Source organism: Macrobrachium rosenbergii, chromosome 2 (assembly GCF_040412425.1).
Source record: "Macrobrachium rosenbergii isolate ZJJX-2024 chromosome 2, ASM4041242v1, whole genome shotgun sequence".
Taxonomy (NCBI): Eukaryota; Metazoa; Arthropoda; class Malacostraca; order Decapoda; family Palaemonidae; genus Macrobrachium; species Macrobrachium rosenbergii.
Window position 1 is genome coordinate 94,772,673 of NC_089742.1, and position 21,236 is coordinate 94,793,908.

Consider the following 21,236-nt stretch of genomic DNA (forward strand, 5'->3'; position numbering starts at 1 on the left):
CATGACTCTGAAGAAGTCGATATCACAAATATCATTACATGACTGAAATACTTGCCTTTTTAGCACTTTATCACTTAGGCCTACCATGAGCTTAGGCAATTGCATATATTCAGATAAATCATGATTACAATTAAACAAGTGAATGCACAATCGGTAGCCTTTTGCATACACTTAATAAAAAAATCATTAAAGGACTCACTAGGCTCTTAAAAATCAAAAACTCTAGCCACTGCACTTCTTGGTTAGAAGCTTTTATCACTAATTGCTTAACTGCATTGAATGCCCCTTCAGTAGAGGGCACTCCACTGCACGTTGGTATCTCTAGAATCAAGTGCAAAGGCAATATTGGGACACAATGTAGCCTTATGTGATGAACAGCCTCGTTATATTTTCATTTTGTTTAGCTAAACCAGTTGTACACTCCATTGAAACACTTCAAGACCTGATCCTGCAGGGACGCCTAAGCCTCATGTTCTGGAGCTGCTGACTCCAAGGGATCCTTGGTTGGGGGACATTGCTGCCCCAGAATATGACAACGCTGTTATCTTTGCCTGAAGGTTCTGGATGGCCTGTTGCTGGGTTTGTAACACGTGTTGAGCCTGCAATTGAAGCCGTTTATATCCTGACGCCATTCCTGAACTTCCTGTCCTTGCAATTCTGCCCCTAGGGGATGCAAACGAGATTAATCTTAACGGTGGTGCCATGCTGTACTATGGTTATGGCTGAAATTAAATTTCTGCATTCACTGCGCCATGTTGTGTCTAATGCTAGGCAGGATCAGGAAATGATACTCAGCATGGTTTCGGAATCTTCATTACAACTGACTCACATTGCGGAAGACGGAAGTATTTCCACTCGTGACCATGACAATGAATCTGTTTCACTTATATGGGCGGACTTAGGCGCTTTGCTAGCAGGTTCATCAGCTAACATAATCTTACAGTGGGTCCGAGAAATTACCTGCAGTTTCCCTTTTAAACAGGGCTTTTTCTGATACTGCTTACTGTTGTCATATTTTACTTAATTAAAGGATGTTACTATAATACTTCAGAGGTCATCAATTTTTCTTATGTTTTAATATTTTCATCTCCAACTGCCATCACTATCGTTGTTTTATCTCCTTCATATGTGAACTTTGTAGACATAGGCCTTTGTTGAAAGTTGAACTATTAGTCTCATTAACATCAACAAATACGACTTTTGTAAAATTTGCTTTTATTATTATTAAATTAAATTTTTGAATGACTAATCCCATGTATATTGTGAACTAGTGAAACTTAATATAAAATATACTGAACTAGACTAACAGATTTCATGTCTATTTTTGTAATACATAGAATATAATCACTGATAAACATATACAAACCCACATAATTTATATATATTTAATATATATATTATATATATATATATATATATATATATATATAATATATATAACAATATATTATATATATATTCTTTTGGTTATCATTTGTAATTTCATTTTTTCATTGCTACTTAGGCCATCATTTTGATGCCTCTTATGAAGTTAACTGAATATATAACGCCCATTTTTGTATTTCTTATTATCTAAGTTTCTAAAGAATTAAAATTAGCTAGAAGTTCAACATTAATTTAGTTAATGCTAAATGCCAGCAGTGAGAAGACTACCATGCTCATCAGTGGAGAATGTCTCCTCCTCATCGCAAAGATGACTCTACAGAAATCATCGGCCACTGGATTTATTATAACGCAAACCCTAGCCTCTATTCTTTGTGTTTCGCTGATATGAAGTGTTTCTGGCAGGAGTATGATGAAATAATATCTTGGTCTCATGTTTTTTGTTACGGATGGTTTGAGCAGCAACTTGAGGGGAGAGCATAATGTTCTTATTTATAGCAACATCGGTTGTCAGGGGAGTTAGGAGGAGCTCTTCAGTGATCATCCGATGATGATCCTATAACAGTAGTGCAACAATGGGGTTGTCCTCCAGTTTTTACAATGAATTTGTCATTTTCCTCGTTCTCTGTTGTTGTATCCCTCTAAAATGGTTGTTTCATTTACGCTAGTGTTGGAGCTAGCCGAGCAATATCTACGATAGAAACATTAGTCTTATGCAAGCAAATGATTGTGGTGCGGTCTTAGTCTGATGCCCATCTTATCGGTGCAGGTTTCTAGACAGTTTAAACTTTTCCTTTATGTTATGTGGTTCACACGATAACATACGACGTTATGAGATTTTTTTTTTTGTTTTTGACAACGATAATGGTTGAATTCTTTCTTTATTTATTTATATATAATTTCACTGATGGTTATTCAATATTATTTTATTAGTCAATAAGCTTTTATCTGGATTCGAAATATAGTTTCTTCTTTGACTCTTTTGCCCAATCATCTGAAGTGAAATTTTTCAGAATGTTTCGTCATCATTTTTCGTAATATGAATTTTTCACTCACCATTCTCTTTTATATTGTTAACCGTATGATTAATAACCAAAATCGAATAAGAAAATTACATTTCTTGTAAATATCAAAAGAACAAATTACTGTTAGGTGAACGAAAACTTCCACTAACATGTTGCAAAACATTTTTGAGTGACTGTACATTATTATTATGTTAAAAGAAAAAATAGCCCTCCCTTCATATTTATCATCATATTTATCATAATGATATGACAAAACGCTTCAGATTGACAAAAGCTTATAAAAGATGATATGTATCTGAAAAGTTTTCTTGCCCATCAACATTTGCTGGCATGTGGATACCATATGAATAACTAGGCCTACCTTTCCTGAATAGTTCCGATAATTTTATCTAAACTTTATCTAAAGTCACAGGCTGTTCCTTTTTTACCTCCCCGTTGTTTTTCACCAATATATTTTTATTAATTCCATGTTTTTAAAGTAGAAAAATTCTAAAGTAAGTATAGCTTAAAGTAATTTATTTATATGTACCTGAGCTGATTAACAGCTCTCCTAGGGCTGGCCTGAAGGATTACACTTATTTTACGTGGCTAAGAACCATTTGGGGTTACTTAGCAACGGGACCTACAGGCTTATTTGGAATCCCCGAACCACATTATACCAAAATGAAGTTTTATCTAGATTAAATGTTTTTAAGATTCATGGTATTCAAAGAAAGTTTATAATAACATGTTTTTCTTATGCTTAGTGTAATTTATCCCAATTGGTGTTAAAATATGTGAACAGTAAAAAAATTATGCAGCGTGCATCCGAAAACAAGCTCCTGTCGTTGACTTCGGCGGGTGTTTTTATTAAATTTAGACTTACCATCAAAATACTTTATAAACTCTTTATTCGTTAACATTATTTATTGACAAAACATAACTCATGGAGAAATTTAGGTTAGTAAATAAGTTTCGATTCACATTACTTGGTAATTATGTGAAAACAATGATGCTATTTGGACAAAATACTTGCAACCAATCAGCTAGCAGGAAACTTTTCAGAGCTAAAAAGGCACCCCTGCGAGTCTGAGCAAATGAGCCTCGATAAAAAAAAACTGAGTTTAGGCTATATTTTTTAATGCTCGTTAAATTTTGGCACTGAAATAAACCGAGAGATATAGTAACTTTGGGTTCTTTCAAATTCTTCCTAATAGCCTGCTGATATACAGAAAAATTTTTCCTGCAAACTTCTTTAAAACCTTATATATATAACTTCTAGTTTTGTATCTAAAGACAAAAGGATAGTGACGAGGCATCCTTACCTTATTTTGAGTTTTTTGGCTTCTAAGTCACCTGATAAATGATAAGGTAGCAGGGAAGGACGAATTAAGTAGAATGAAGGATCCGTTTTCAAATCTCCGAAAAACATGTTGTGCTCCTCAGGTGTCAACTGGCTTAACAGGAGCTGTTGACAAAGAGCAAAGAAAAAGAGTCATAATATGTAAAGTGAAAACCAAAATAATTACTACCATAACATGATTACAGCAGAAATTCCATTTAGCCTTACCTCTTTCAACCTGCCAGTAAGGAATCAACTCATTATATTTCAGCGTTACTGTCATTGGGAGTCTATATTCCCCTTTTCTCCTCCTGGTTTTATTCCCATTTTTAGTTTTCTGTAAAAGAAAACTATTGAGATGACTTTGTCTGTCCGTCCGCACTTTTTCTGTCCGCCCTCTAGCCTCTGTAGTTGTTATTTTTTTTAAGATTAAAGTTAGCCATGATCGTGCGTCTGGCAACGCTATAGGACAGGCCACCACCGGGCCGTGGCTGAAAGTTTTATGGGCCGCAGCTCATACAGCATTATGAGCTTTACAGAAAAGTCGATTGCGCCGAAGAAACTTCGGTGCATTTTTTGCTTGCTTACTGTTGTCTCTAATAACTTGGCTCTTCTTTTCATTACTTGAAATAATTGCTATCCTTCATACTCACTTGTTTACTGTTGTCTCTTAAAACTTGGCTCTTCTTTTCACAACTTGAAATAATTGCTATCCTTCATACTCACTTGTTTACTGTTGCCTATTATAACCTGGCTCTTCTTTTCATTACTTGAAATAATTGCTATCCTTCATATTGCTTGTTTACTGTTGTCTCTTATAACTTGGCTCTTCTTTTCATTACTTGAAATAATTGCTATCCTTCATACTCACTTGTTTACTGTTGTCTCTTATAACTTGGCTCCTCTTTTCATTACTTGAAATAATTGCTATCCTTCATATTGCTTGTTTACTGTTGTCTCTTATAACTTGTTTTTTTTCATTACTTGAAATTGTCCTTCATATTGCTTGTTTACTGTTGTCTCTTATAACTTTTTCTTTTCATTACTTGAAATAATTGCTATCCTTCATATTGATCCTTCATACTCACTTGTTTACTGTTGTCTCTTATAACTTGGCTCTTCTTTTCATTTTCATTACTTGAAATAATTGCTATCCTTCATATTGCTTGTTTACTGTTGTCTCTTATAACTTGGCTCTTCTTTTCATTACTTGAAATAATTGCTATCCTTCATATTGCTTGTTTACTGTTGTCTCTTGTAACTTGGCTCTTCTTTTCATTACTTGAAGTAACTGCTATCCTTCATATTGCTTGTTTACTGTTGTCTCTTATAACTTGGCTCTTCTTTTCATTACTTGAAATAATTGCTATCCTTCATACTCACTTGTTTACTGTTGTCTCTTATTACTTGGCTCTTCTTTTCATTACTGGAAATAATTGCTATCCATCATACTCACTTGCTTACTGTTGTCTCTTATAATTGGCTCTTCTTTTCATTACTTGAAATAATTGCTATCCTTCATATTGCTTGTTTACTGTTGTCTCTTATAACGTGGCTCTTCTTTTCATTACTTGAAATAATTGCTATCCTTCATACTCACTTGTTTACTGTTGTCTCTTATAACTTGGCTCTTCTTTTCATTACTTGAAATAATTGCTATCCTTCATATTGCTTGTTTACTGTTGTCTCTTATAACTTGGCTCTTCTTTTCATTACAGGAAATAATTGCTATCCTTCATATTGCTTGTTTACTGTTGTCTCTTATAACTTGGCTCTTCTTTTCATTACTTGAAATAATTGCTATCCTTCATATTGCTTGTTTACTGTTGTCTCTTATAACTTGGCTCTTCTTTTCATTACAGGAAATAATTGCTATCCTTCATATTGCTTGTTTATTGTTGTCTCTTATAACTTGGCTCTTCTTTTCATTACAGGAAATAATTGCTATCCTTCATATTGCTTGTTTACTGTTGCCTCTTATAACTTGGCTCTTCTTTTCATTACTTGAAATAATTGCTATCCTTCATATTGCTTGTTTACTGTTGTCTCTTATAACTTGGCTCTTCTTTTCATTACAGGAAATAATTGCTATCCTTCATATTGCTTGTTTACTGCTGTCTCTTATAACTTGGCTCTTCTTTTCATTACTTGAAATAATTGCTATCCTTCATATTGCTTGTTTACTGTTGTCTCTTATAACTTGGCTCTTCTTTTCATTACAGGAAATAATTGCTATCCTTCATATTGCTTGTTTACTGTTGTCTCTTATAACTTGGCTCTTCTTTTCATTACTTGAAATAATTGCTATCCTTCATATTGCTTGTTTACTGTTGTCTCTTATAACTTGGCTCTTCTTTTCATTACAGGAAATAATTGCTATCCTTCATATTGCTTGTTTACTGTTGTCTCTTATAACTTGGCTCTTCTTTTCATTACAGGAAATAATTGCTATCCTTCATATTGCTTGTTTACTGTTGTCTCTTATAACTTGGCTTTTCTTTTCATTACAGGAAATAATTGCTATCCTTCATATTGCTTGTTTACTGTTGTCTCTTATAACTTGGCTCTTCTTTTCATTACAGGAAATAATTGCTATCCTTCATATTGCTTGTTTACTGTTGTCTCTTATAACTTGGCTCTTCTTTTCATTACAGGAAATAATTGCTATCCTTCATATTGCTTGTTTACTGTTGTCTCTTATAACTTGGCTCTTCTTTTCATTACAGGAAATAATTGCTATCCTTCATATTGCTTGTTTACTGTTGTCTCTTATAACTTGGCTCTTCTTTTCATTACTTGAAATAATTGCTATCCTTCATATTGCTTGTTTACTGTTGTCTCTTATAACTTGGCTCTTCTTTTCATTACAGGAAATAATTGCTATCCTTCATATTGCTTGTTTACTGTTGTCTCTTATAACTTGGCTCTTCTTTTCATTACAGGAAATAATTGCTATCCTTCATATTGCTTGTTTACTGTTGTCTCTTATAACTTGGCTCTTCTTTTCATTACAGGAAATAATTGCTATCCTTCATATTGCTTGTTTACTGTTGTCTCTTATAACTTGGCTCTTCTTTTCATTACAGGAAATAATTGCTATCCTTCATATTGCTTGTTTACTGTTGTCTCTTATAACTTGGCTCTTCTTTTCATTACAGGAAATAATTGCTATCCTTCATATTGCTTGTTTACTGTTGTCTCTTATAACTTGGCTCTTCTTTTCATTGCTTGAAATAATTGCTATCCTTCATATTGCTTGTTTACTGTTGTCTCTTATAACTTGGCTCTTCTTTTCATTACAGGAAATAATTGCTATCCTTCATATTGCTTGTTTACTGTTGTCTCTTGTAACTTGGCTCTTCTTTTCATTACAGGAAATAATTGCTATCCTTCATATTGCTTGTTTACTGTTGTCTTTTATAACTTGGCTCTTCTTTTCATTGCTTGAAATAATTGCTATCCTTCATATTGCTTGTTTACTGTTGTCTCTTATAACTTGGCTCTTCTTTTCATTACTTGAAATAATTGCTATCCTTCATACTCACTTGTTTACTGTTGTCTCTTATAACATGGCTCTTCTTTTCATTACTTGAAATAATTGCTATCCTTCATACTCACTTGTTTACTGTTGTCTCTTATAACTTGGCTCTACTTTTCATTACTGGAAATAATTGCTATCCTTCATACTCACTTGTTTACTGTTGTCTCTTATAACTTGGCCCTTCTTTGCATTACTTGTAATAACTGCTATCCTTCATACTCACTTGTTTACTGTTGTCTCTTATAACTTGGCTCTTCTTTTCATTACTTGAAATAATTGCTATCCTTCATACTCACTTGTTTACTGTTGTCTCTTATAACTTGGCTCTTCTTTTCATTACTTGAAATAACTGCTATCCTTCATACTCACTTGTTTACTGTTGTCTCTTATAACTTGGCTCTTCTTTTCATTACTTGAAATAATTGCTATCCTTCATACTCACTTGTTTACTGTTGTCTCTTATAACTTGGCTCTTCTTTTCATTACTTAAAATAATTGCTATCCTTCATACTCAATTGTTTGTTCACATTATGTACTGTACAGTATATCAGAAGGGTCATCATCTACTGTAGCTGTGCAGGGATGATGGATAACAATAGTCCAGCAAAGCAAAGCAAAGTTTTCAGGCATATTTTTACAAATTACTTCTTTTGTGATTGTGGCTAAGCTCTATCACAGATCACTACAGGTCAGCTAATCCTATGTTCTGGGAACATGCAGGTGCTCTCTCCCTTGTGGCGAAGGATCTTGAACCAGCAATCCTTAACTGTTAAGGGCTCCCATGAGTATAAACTAACTGGTGTTTGGGGCTTTTACTGTCTACCTTTGTGTTTTCTGCTCTTCATAACCTACAAGATGACCCGAAAAAAGTATATTTTAGTTTAACCATACCACTGAGCTGATTAACAGCTCTCCTAGGGCTGGCCCGAAGGATTAGATTTATTTTTACGTGGCTAAGAACCAATTGGTTACCTAGCAACGGGACCTACAGCTTGTTGTGGAATCCGAACCACATTATAGCGAGAAATGAATTTCTATCACCAGAAACAAATTCCTCTTGTTCTTCACTGGCCGGTCGGATATTCGAACTCGCGACCAACAGAGTGGTAGCTGAGAACGGAACCCACTCACCCAGCGAAGACCCGAGCCACTGAAGTGACACGTCATTAGTGTTACTCATTTTGATAGTGAGATAAATATATAAATTTAATTCCTCAACATTTTTGTGTTTGTCTATCTTACTTAAGACTTAGCCTATCACATAGAAATGTTATCTAGCCTAGGTGATCGTTGATAGCTGGTTAGATGACCTTTGGTTTTACATGAAATGGCTTAACAAATCAATTCACATTTTTTTTTTTTTTTTTACCATCCCCAAGAGATATGTCATCTTAGATACCTCCGACACAAATGATGGGTTCCATATGGTCTAGGTCTAAATGTAACAACGACGAGATAAGTCAAAGGATGACACACATAGGCTACATGACAAACATAAATGCCATGTCCGTTAACTTTGAAAATGAAAATTATCAAAAGAAAGGAAGTTGTACGCAAAGCATAATGAAGCCGCCAAAAAATTTGATCTTGTATTTCAATCATACTTCATCGATGGTATATATTTTTAGTAAACACTCAGTTCCAGCATAATGATAGTTATGATATAATTCTGTTCATTGTTATTCAAGTTTTAGTATTCATTTCAATTATCAGTGTAAACTAACTGCTTAGCATGATGAAAAAGCACAGTGGCCAAGTAGGTTTATAGTTCATTTGAGGACTTTTATTCAGTTAGTTGCTCAATTCAACTTGGAATTCACTAAAAGGTGCAGTCAGATAGTACGTGCCAGTCAAATTGTCATAATATATATATATATATATATATATATATATATATATATATATATATATATATATATATATATATATTTATATATATATATATATATATATATATATATATATATATATATATATATATATATATATATATATATATATATATATATATATATACAGTATAATATATATATATATATATATATATATATATAATATATATATATATATATATAAGTATATTTATATATATATTTATACATATGTATATTTATATATATATATATATATATATATATATATATATATATATATATATATATATATATATATATATAATATATACTGGAAGATTAGGACATCTGGAACGCCGGAGATTCCCAAGAAATAAAACAGCAAACAGCCAGTGTAACATCCGTATCTTAATTTGGCCAAATTTTCGAGACTAATTTACATGTCTCATCATTAGGGCTGTAAGAATACCAAGGATAAAAATTAAGAATAAACTCAGTTAAAAAAAAAAAAAATAACCAAAGCTCAAAACATGGAATTTATAAAAATTCAACATTTTTTTTTCATTTGAACTAAAAAATACTAAAAAATAAAAAAATTAAAAATATTTTTTAAAAACATTAAAAAATAATATCAGAGCGTTTGGTATACGTAACTATTGGACCTAAGCACTGAGCGACTTTCTCAGTTCTCAGGAGAGCGACGTCGACTTAAGCTATATACAAAACAGTGGAAGAGGTCTGGCTGTTTAACGCAGGAACAAGCTGCTTGACAGTTGGATTCCAGGATGGAGAGAGAGTGGTCACTGGGTGCTTGGGAGATAATATTAAAATCTTCATAAGAAAATGACTGTAAGGGAAATATTTATGCTCTAGACAATAGACGGCGTTAGGGGCTAAATAGTCTGTTGTTTCTCCTATTCGTGGACTAAGGGATCCTTGTATAAAGAGAATTGTGTTTTGGGAATTGCATGTTCTGGTTGACTAACCCACCTGGCCTATTTTATGCAATACCTCTATGTGTGATGCCCAGCAGAGTGGTTCGTGCGCTGCAGTAGAATCACTGCAAGCTGTAAATAGCCAGAGGTACCTGGATTAGGAAATATTTTACTGCTAAGGATGCACCACTGGCCTGCTATTTATTGACACGACATGCTAAACAGACCATCCAGCTGTTCAGGATTTTTTTTTTTTTTTTTTTTTTTGGTTATTTAACTGTGTCAAGAGTTTAGGTTGAGTTGAGTTACTGCTAATGAAATTTGAGGTTCGAAGGTTTTGGCCCAGGGTGCTAATGTAATTGGTTTAAATGTTATTTCCATATGTAATTAAGATAGGTGGTGAAGGGTAATCGCAATAGTATATGAAAATTTTGTAATGCATTGTACAGTGTCTGTCTATCCCTTATCCAACTTACGTGAAAATAATTTTGTTAATTGAATATCCCTGAAAATGATGTCTTGCATTTTTTACAGTGATCTCTTATATTAGAAAATTCTTTTGTTTTTAACTGATATGCTGTTCGGTGGCTGCTATCCAGAGCTGGAAATGTAAGTACTGCGAACTGACTTCTGTAATGTTTGTTCAAATTCAATCAGACGTACAAATACCCTTCCTGAGTATTGTGAAGGACATTACTTGAGATCCCCTGTTTTGGAAAGAGATGTTTCTGCGCCTTCGTCCCTTGTGTTTACCGAAGGGCATTCCCTGTGCCTTTTCCCGAATCCTTCCTGCGTATTGTGGAGGGCACTGCTGCCTGTCCTCCCCACAGTTCTGGAGACTGCATACATATTCAGCTACGCCTTTTTTTTGGACTCTCTTATTACTCCTGGAAGGACAGTCTGTCTTTCCCCTAGCCCTGCCTGCCTTCATGCTGCAAACCTCTGGAGTCACGAAAGTGCCTGATTTTGTTTTATGAATGGTAAGTATATAATCTGTGCTTACTGTTTATTGACATTACTGGCACAGATCAGTAAGCTGTACCCTCCGGCTTTAGACCACTGGTGACTCATGACCATTTTGTGACAACCTTGTGTGTGAGTGTGTGTGTGTGTGTGTGTGTGTGTTGCTACAAATTGTATAACATCTCCATGGAATCACATAAGTGCTGGGTTGATTAAATTTAAGAATCATCTATATTTATAAGTAATTTATATGTAAATATTATATTGACACCTTTTACCTTTGGGAATTTTATGACATCCTGCTAATTGCTGGCCCTTGTCTCAAGTCTCGACATCTTCTGCAGAGGTCCTCATTGGGTTCCTTCATTACCTGTTTGAACTTTGAAGCATCCAGTGGAATCACGTCCATCTTTTCAAGATATTTTCTTTTCTTCATCGTTACATACACCAATGATTTGTTGCCATTCCATATGATAATATACTGGTTGTTATAAAATTCTTTACTGACTCCCTTCATCTCCTTTGTGACTACATGGCTTTGAAAATCTCTCCTGTGGTATCCCACTCGCCCCCCAAGTGAGTTCATCAATCACAGTGGATGTTAGTTCTAGAGTTGCAAGAGTCTGTGCATAAAGGTTTCTATTTCTATTCTTGCTTAGGGGGGTGTTTTCTTCGCATAATGTCATTGGAGTCCAGAGGGGACTTTTGGTGGAGGGTGAGGCCATTTTCGGCTAGGTTGACAAAACCATCCTTACTTTGCTTCTCCTTGTGGGTCCTCCATGTAGAATAAATGTTTTCCTGTTGTCCCCATAGTCACTTTTACCTCTGAGAATTTTCAACATTTGCTTATTTTTGGCCCTCGTCACAAGCCTTGATATCTTTCCAAGGTCCTCAGTGTTTTCCTTCATTACCTGTGTGTATTTGGAAATAACTAGTATGATCATGTTCATCCTTTCAAAATATTCTCTTTTCTTCATCACGTACTTCCATATGATGATGTCCGGTTGTTATGTAATCCTTTAGCGGCGTCTATCATCACCTTTGTAATTACCTGGCTTTGAAAATATTCTCTTTGATATCCCACCTCTCCAATTACAGTAGGTGCTAGTTCCAGCTTGCCATCATCTCAGAGTTGCAAGAGTCAGTCTATAAGATCCTGTGTTTGCTTCAGGGTGCTTTCTTGGCATAGTCTCACTGAAGACCTAGGTCCAGGAGGGACTTGTGGTGGATGGGGAGATCATTTCTGGCCAGAATGATGAAACTGTCTTCACTTTGCTCAGTCTTCACCAGTCTTTCATGTAGAATGAGTAGTGGCTTGTTGTGGCTCATTGTCAGCACCACCTTATGTTTCCTTTCTAAGTCTAGGGAGGTCACAGGCCTTTTGTTGAAAGTTTCATGGAATGGTAACTGTTAGGATTGGTAACTGTTTTCTTGGAACAATCTTATTATGACTGTTACCTTGTTTCTCCTGCCCTCTAGTGTTTTTCGTCGAGGTGGTGAGTTGACGTCCGTCACGGTGGGAGTGACAGCATTAGTCAGGTTTTGGATGGCGATCTGAGAAGCTCTGGGCAACTCTCAGTTACGAAGGCAACAGCAGCTTGGTTGAATGGCAGTAATGGAGCAGCTGGAAGTCATTTTGATGGACAGGTCTGTGGTACCTGTTTGACTTCGACGGGAGGATGAGGACCTCTCCGTCTCTTTGTGTGTGTAATGGTTTCTTCATTGATAGCCGCATGGACGGGTCTGTGATACCTGTTTGACTTCGACAGGAGGAGGAAGACCTCTCCGTCTGTGTGTGTAATGGCTTCATTGGTAGCAGTATGGACGGGTCTGTGATACCTGTTTGCCGTCGACGGGAGGATGAGGACCTCTCCATCTCTTTGTGTGTGTAATGGCTTCTCCAATGGTAGCAGCATGGACTGGTCTGTGATACCTGTTTGACTTCGACTAATAGCTTCTTCAATGGTAGCAGCATGGACGGGTCTGTGGTAACTTTGATGGGAGGATGAGGACCTCTTTCTGTGTTATGACCTCTTCAGTAACAGCTTGATTTGTCTGTGTTTTTGTATGCTAATTTTGATTTTTCATTATATTATTATAATTGACTCTGATAAGATGTTGCTGATTTATTATTTGATTTATTATGCAGCCTATTTGTCATTATTGTTATTGTTTATGCTATCTGTATGATTGCCTAATTTGGTGTTACGATTTTTCATTACATTATTATAATTGTCGAGCAGCGTATGGCTCTGATGACAATATTGTGGTATGATTTAGTGTGATGGTTTGTCTACTTATCTATTTAAATTATTGATGATTCATTTACTTGTTTTAAATGTTATTTATGTAAATGATCATTTCGTGTATTCACCACCCAGAACCTGAACTCATTTGTAAATATCTAAATTTCTATATACATTAAATTAGTATTAAGGTAATCTGATGTTTTGTTCAGTCCTCCTTCGTTAGTGTCACCTTCCGTCAGTCATTCCATCCCAATTTCATGTTCTTATTTTGAGCCTGCAGGATCTCTAGTGACGAGACCATTACATAACACAGAAGTCATTTCATCATCTCATCTTCCCAATTTCAAATTGCGTTCTCGCTTCGGATTCTTCTATACACTGTCATAGTATCTTCTCTTTCTCCCTCCAATATGCCTGCTCAGCCACTTCCTTCAATACTTTTGGGCATAGTTCTGTTAAAGTTTTTCACTGAAAGCAATTGCTTTAGTGGAATCAATTGTTTCATGTAGGAATCTTCACATTCTCATGTATCAGTTTCTGGTGAAAATATACAGACTTCTTTCATTATCATAGTTTTTTGTCACAACTTTTTCACCACCTATGGCATTTTCAATAGACTACTTACTCAAAACCTGATTAACAATCTATTTGTTTCAGTAATTTGATCTATGTATCCGTTATTTGTAACAATAGACGGGTCTGCTGCAGTTCATGTCTCTCCATGATGTGCAGTGTGAAAACGTTCTTTGACATATGTGTAACAAGGACAGAATTAACACTTTTTTGAAAGTGTACATAATCTTTATTCAGAAACGCGTGGGAAGGTTCGCTCACGATAACACTTACATCCATTTTTCTCTCTCATATCGCCTCTCTCTCTCTCTCTCTCTCGCCTATCTCTCTCTCTCTCGTCACAACTCATTCTAACCAAAGCAATTAAACGGACTATTTAAAGAAACGCAATAGTTTCTACAAAAATAAGTTTATTATTCAAATAACCCAACAAGAAATGAATAAAACAAAGCAAAGATTAAAATGCATAATAAATGAATTATCGAGTCAGATAACTAAACTCTGAACTGCAAAACACTTCTGATTAAAGAAGTCTCATTATGGCTAATAGCCTGAAAATATCCAAACTCACACATACTCCCCAAATCAATAACTAAAGTCATGTCAAAAAAACAGTCTACCACATGTTATTCGAACCAGTCCACACTGTCCACAGACATCAAGAATTAAACATGATCTCCCAAAAATATATGAAATGCAAAACACAATAACGGAAAGGTGACCTTTGAAAAGTTGGGTCAGCTATTCGCAGGGTCCATTTTCACTGTTTGGAAAATGCTGAAACATTCGCATACCACAAGGGTCAAGAAACCACCTTGGTGACAAGACACGGGCTGGCAAATTTTTCAGCAAAGAACGTTCTAGCTGAACCAGTTACAAAATCCGGTTTTGAAGGATGCTTCAATGTATGGTGTGTACGTGTATTCAACGCCTCAAGTACAGAGGCGTGTCTCTCTTTGACCTCGAATGATGTCATACAAAATCGTTCGTTTCTGCGTTAGATAATGAATATAATGGGAGGAACTGTTGTTCAGACTGGACTTGTGAGATCCGATTCATGTTCTGAAGATGTGAGTGATTTTTCACATGGAGACTGTCCCAGAGGACTTGTGGAGTGAGTAAGAATTCTTATACGTTTTTAGACTTTGTTTTTCAGAACTGTGAACACACGGCATCTCCTGTGTCAGTGAAATGTGTTTTCTGCAATTTTTTACATTGTATGATTTTTAATGTGACGTTTCTTCTTTCACAGGTATTTCTGTTCCACTCCATTCCTATTCATTTTTCTTCTCTCACTCCTACGAGGATGAGAGTGGTACATTTGAGATGACCTGTTTTAATGGATTGACGTGTTCATGTTTTGACAGATGAGTTATTTTCTGTAATTGGGGGTTTATGATTCTGGAGCATTATTTCCTTAGAAGATTTTCTGATAGTTATGTGAAACATTGGATTTCATTCTTCGTAATTTTTAAGAAGTTATTTTTTCGTTGATTTTGTCAATAAAGGGTTTTAGTTTTGTACTTAGTATCTCATTCCAGTAGTCCTTAGATTTTAGTTAGGAAAGATATAACTTATGATGCCGGCTCACGTTACTGCTATCACACAATGTCTCGGATAAGCGAGATCAAACCTCTGTTCATAAAACAGAGACTTAAATCAAGTATAGGCTCAGAAAGGGCCGTTACATATGCACTCACTAAAAACATTTTATAGGAATCGGGGCATTCTTCTCGTGCATTTAAGCACCAGCCAGTGTTTGTTGTTGCTTTTGTGTTTAATGTAGTTTTGAACGGTCCTTCTTTCTGTTTTACTAAGACATAAAGAAATGGTAAGGTCCTCTGTGGGCTGTGCTCTCTATTTCCTCTCGAAATCTAGGAGGGTATGTGCCATTTGTTGAACGTTCATTGGGGTGGTAGTGCAGAAGTCATCCTATCTCATCTTCTCAATTTCAAGTTCCTATACTCTCACTGCATGCTCCTCAATACTTGTCGGAGTATCTCTCTGTCCTTCAGCAAGTCCATGCTTGGCCACTTATTCAGTATGTTTATGGACCAATTTTTCTCTTAAACAATTTTCATTGAGAGACAATGCTTTAGTGGAATTAATAACTTTCTTGCGGGAATATTCATACTGTTGGGGTTCTTTCCGTTTCTCATGTGTGTTTCCGATTTAGAATACGCAGACCTCTTTCTTCCACTTATTTTCTTTGTCACGACAGCATTTTCACCACTTTATGACATTTTCAAATGACTGCTGACTTACTGCCTCGATTTACAACCTATTTGTTTCGAAATTTCAATAATTTGACCTGCATATCCATTATTTGTTAACAATTAATGAATCTGAGTAAGTTTATTATGTGTTTCTCCTCGATATGCAGTATTTCAATGCTCTTTTTATGCATGCACTAACTACAGTTTTTATAGGTATCTGGGCACTCTCCTTGTGTATTCAAGCACTGTCCAGAGTTCGTTGCTTTTGTGTTAAGGGTAGCTTCGAATTGTCCTTCTTGCTGTTTTACTAAGACATCAAGAAACGCTAAGGTCCTCTGAAGGCTGTGCTCTTTGGTGAATTAATAATCAAGTTTCTTCTCAGCTTCTGCTAATTTTCTGATATCATCATCTTTCATTGTTGCAACAAAATATCATCAGTTTACCGCCATTAATCTTTACCTTTTGGTGTTCTCAGAAGATCCTCTCTTCTGCGGTAGCCATGGCTACTCCATGTACTTGCAGAAATAGTTCCTCAGATGGAAGACGAAAGGGACCTCAGTAGTACTGGGTTCCAGCGAATCTCAGAGGATATCCTCGGATATGGGCAGCAGGGTTTTGTTGGACCTGTAAAATGATCAAGGATGATACTGAATGTTTCTTCGATGAGAACATTCGGAAATAACCTTTCCATGTCGAATGAGGTAATGTTGTCTTCAGGTCCTTTTTCATGTAGCTCAATGAACTCCACCTCTGATCTGAGAGAACATGCATTGAGTATATAAGGCACCAGCAAACCATTCAGGATCTTTGTTCTCCTGCAGCATGGAGATGTCATCTGAGAGATAATGGGCCTAATGGGGTAGCCTGCCTTTTGGGTTGTTACTGTTCCATAGCAGTGACCGGCTCCATAGTCACCTTTTGCCTTTGAGAATTTTATATTTTCCTGATTGCTGGCTCTCGTCACAAGCCTTGACATCTTTTCACTAAGATCCTTCGTGGGGTCCATCGTTAAAGTTTTAATGCAAAGACGTCCAGGAGGATCATATTCATCTTTTCAAAATATTTTCTTTCTTCATCACTGTGTAAACCACTTCTTGATCTTTCTATATGATGATGACCAGGTTGTTATGAAGTTTCCTGCTAGAAACTTATTGATATCACTAAAGCAGTTGATTTCAGTACAAACTGTTTAAAGGAAAAACCATGCCCTAATATGTATATGTATATGTATGTATGTGTATATATATATATATATATATATATATATATATATATATATATATATATATATATATATATATATATATATATATATATATATATATATATATATATATATATATATATATATATATATATATATATATATATATATATATATATATATATATATATATATATATATATATATATATATATATATATATATATATATATATTGCAAACGAATGGAACTTCTTTCCAAGCAACCTCACCTGTTTTTACATCTGTAACATAACTGAGAAAGAAATAAAATTCATTTCAATTTTTTTAATTACTAGAACTATGGGTTTCCACTCGTCCCTTCATAAACTCTCTCCTTCATTCCCCAAAATGGTTAAGCCCTTTAACCCTTCTCTCTGTTCAAATGACTGCCTAAGGCCTTGTTTCCAGGTGACCTTCATGCCTTCTTGGCATCGTCAGACAACGGGCAAAGGAAGAGCCAAAAAAAAAAGAGAAAGTTGGCGCTGCCCACCATGGTAAACCCTCCACGACGCTTAATTGGGTGCCATGTGCTCAAGATAGAAAACGTAATGAAGATTGACCTTTTGCGCCATCTACCTGGATGCCCAGGCATAATCTGCGAGGTTATTAATAGACGATGCAACAGCAATCAAGAGAGAGAAGAGCTCAGAACTCCATTGAGGACAGATGTCCTTACCCTTGAATAAGCCTTGAACCCTCCACTTGTTCAACCCTGAGGTTCAAACCAGTATACTTTTGTAATTGCATCCCAATTAATTCCCCCCTCCATCATCAGGCTCTACTGAACGAGGACATCATCATCTTGATGAAGGTAATATACTGGAATAAGGTTTCTTAGTCAGTCACCATACCTGTTATTTCTCTGTCTGATTTTAATTTCTCTTCCATCATGCGATCACCTTCGGTAATTTGTGATGGGCATCAAGTGTTAATGTAATTATGCATTTAGTGTTGAACTGAGTTATTTGGCACTATCTGTGCATTCCCTCAGTTCCCTTTGAGCGTCTGATTATTCTTGCAAGTAACCATCTTGCATATATATTGCAGATAGGCCTTGGCTGTGGGACCCCTCGGCTCTGTCGCATGTGCAATACCCCTTCCACCCCCTCTGCAATGTTTCCTGGTATGAAGACATCATCAGCGTAGAATATTTATCCTGTGTGGGATTATTTCATTTAGCAGGCCCTTATTATTACCTGCCAAGTAACTCGTCATTCATCTGACCTGTGTTTGTTATGTAAATATAATTAGTTAAGAGAACCCTTGAGTTTACGTAATATTCCCTCACATGAAGAACGCCTTAAACCACAGCATTTCCCTTGCTTTGTTTGTCTACGAAGTTGCCCTAATACTGAGTCAGATGTGTAATAAATACAGTAGATTTCTTGATAATGTAAAGAACCCCTTGCATTCATCCATTGTCAAGTAAGCATCCTAGGAACATTCATAACAACTGGTGTACCTTGCCAAGTATGAAATTGCTTTGCAATTATCAGCGGAATAGCAACTGCTAAGCTGGTCTGCATAATTAGAGATGACCCTGGTATTATACCCCATCCATTTTAAGGACATGAGAAGAGCCAGTTCCACAGCATAAGTACGTGTCGAAATATTTTGTTTAGGTTTATGCTAGGTGCGAAAAGTGGCTGCAATCAGTGTCAGGTAATTGATAGACCATGTGCATGCCAAATTAGTTCATGAGAAAAGAGAGCGCATTAACCATTCCACGAGATTTTTCTGCTATTGCATGTTAGCTGCATGTTTTAAGAATAGGAAGCTAGGGAGCAACTCAGTCAAAGAGTTAATAAAAAGGAATAGAGACCCTATGCCTTCGTCCACATGGTAAGGACAATTTGAAAGTCCTGAATTCCCAGATAGGCACATTGTAGGTGACAACAAGGTTTTGAATCCAGCTATTTTCGCATCGCTGGATCTCTCTCTCTCTCTCTCTCTCTCTCTCTCTCTCTCTGCTTGATCGATAGGAAAAGCTAAGAAGTATTTAGGAATCTAAATTTTTGCTCTCAAGACAGAGAATAGTAATTCCGACACAGAATCTTCAATTTCAGGCCACATGGGCCCATCCCTAAATGTCCGCCATCTTTGATTTGAGAGTTCCATTAGAAATTCCATTGTTATAAAAACCACATACACAGTGCTCATATATAAATCCCTTTCTTTCGCTCACTAATTTTACCCATACATCCATGAACCTCGCCACATTTTTGAGAGTAATAAACTCCTAATTCTTTAACTGAGGATACTCCTCAGCGAGCCCGTAGTATTCCTGTAAATTTATTTATTGACAAATATATCAGCAAGAATTTCCTCTTTCATTCATCACTGCAGGAGCCTCTAAGCATGGAAAAAGGGCTGCCCAGGCAAACGCCAGACAAACAGTCAAGATTCCCCTCCCGACGTGCCTCATTCATTGACGGCAGATGTCACAAGACCAGAAGTAAACATTAGAGTATCATTATTAGTCACGTGCAAGCTAAGGTTTGTTTTGATTACGGAGAATAACAATTTCTTCCTTCCCCACGCATAACCTCTCGGCAGTCCGGACTGCCCCATGCATGAGATAAGATTAAGCATTTTGTCTTACCTCATGCATTGGAGATTTTAATATTCAATAGGATCGATGTACTGTTTTCATTACACCACATATAAAATTATTTGACAGCACATGGAAAATTTCCTTTACAAACCATATGTGTATAACCCCATAAGCCTTTTTATAACTTCTGCAGCATCTCTCCGCAAAATAAAATATACATAAAGTCTTACGTTAGCTTGGGCTGAGTTTTCATTCATTAAGAACCCTTGAGACTTTCAGACACTTTGAAACTGAGTCTTTTCAGACAAATTGAGTCTTTCAGACACCCTGAAGTTGAGTCTTATCCAGACATATTATTTTCGTTCATTCCGAACAGCTGGGTATTTTCAGACACCCTGAAACTTGAGTCTTATTTAGACATACTACTTTTCATTCATTACAAACCACTGAGTCTTTTCAGACACCCTGAAGTTTCTCTTATTCAGACATACTAATTTGTGTTCATTTCGAACAACTGAGTCTTTCAGACACCCTGAAATTCAGACATATTAATTTTTGTTCATTACAAATGACCGAGTCTTCTCAGACACCCTGAAGTTTAAGCCTTTTCAGACAACCTGAGTCTATTCAGACACCTGAATCTGTTCATTTCGAACAATATTCAGTCTCGTCAGACATACTGAACCTGTTCGCTCAAATGGCCCTGAATCTTTTCAGACATATTGAGTTTCTAACAGGCCACGCCCATATAAGTGTTACCTCAAGATGTCTACGACATCTAGAGCCCAGCAAAATGAGGGCTTCAAGTTCTACATGTCTGCTGGAAAGGACGTGGGACTGTTGGGACAACCCCTGAGGTACTGGGTCCAAGAGAGAGTAGACGATGCCATGGTGGAAAGAGAGCCAGAAAGAATAGCCCGGGAAAAACGAGAAGAGGTAGAAAGACAGGAGAGGGAGAAAGAAAGAAAAGCCCAGGAGAAATGAGAAGAGGCAGAAAGACAGGAGGAGTAAAAAGACAGGAGGCATGCGCAACACACCAACACCCTCTCCTCACTCAACCCTCAGCAGTGTAGGCAGCCTCATAAGAAAATGGGACGAAGCCGCCTGAAGCCTGACTCAACCATATTGAAAAGGTCCTGACGATCTATCAGCCCTCTACTGAAGAAGTGTCTCTGATCCTGGGAAAGCACCTTGAAGGGAAGGGTGCCATTGCATTCAGTGCTTTCCCCCTGAGGATCAAGAAAATCTTGCCCTTGTCCGCCAAGCCATTATAAAAGCTTATAAATAACTCCCAGCCATTAGAAAAAAAAGGTGGAGAAATATGCCCAAGGAATCAGGACAAACCTGGTCTGAGTGGATCTTCAAAAAGACCCAGGCC

At 36.2% G+C, this 21,236-nt stretch overlaps 1 protein-coding gene across 1 annotated transcript in view; it reads right to left on the reverse strand.

Annotated features, from left to right (window-relative positions):
- The window catches only part of LOC136843715 (uncharacterized), a 780,729-nt gene that overhangs the window by 606,418 nt on the left and 153,075 nt on the right, over positions 1-21,236 (reverse strand). The window contains 1 exon segment of the mRNA XM_067112312.1: positions 3,713-3,855. Coding sequence (XP_066968413.1) covers positions 3,713-3,855 — 143 coding nt within the window.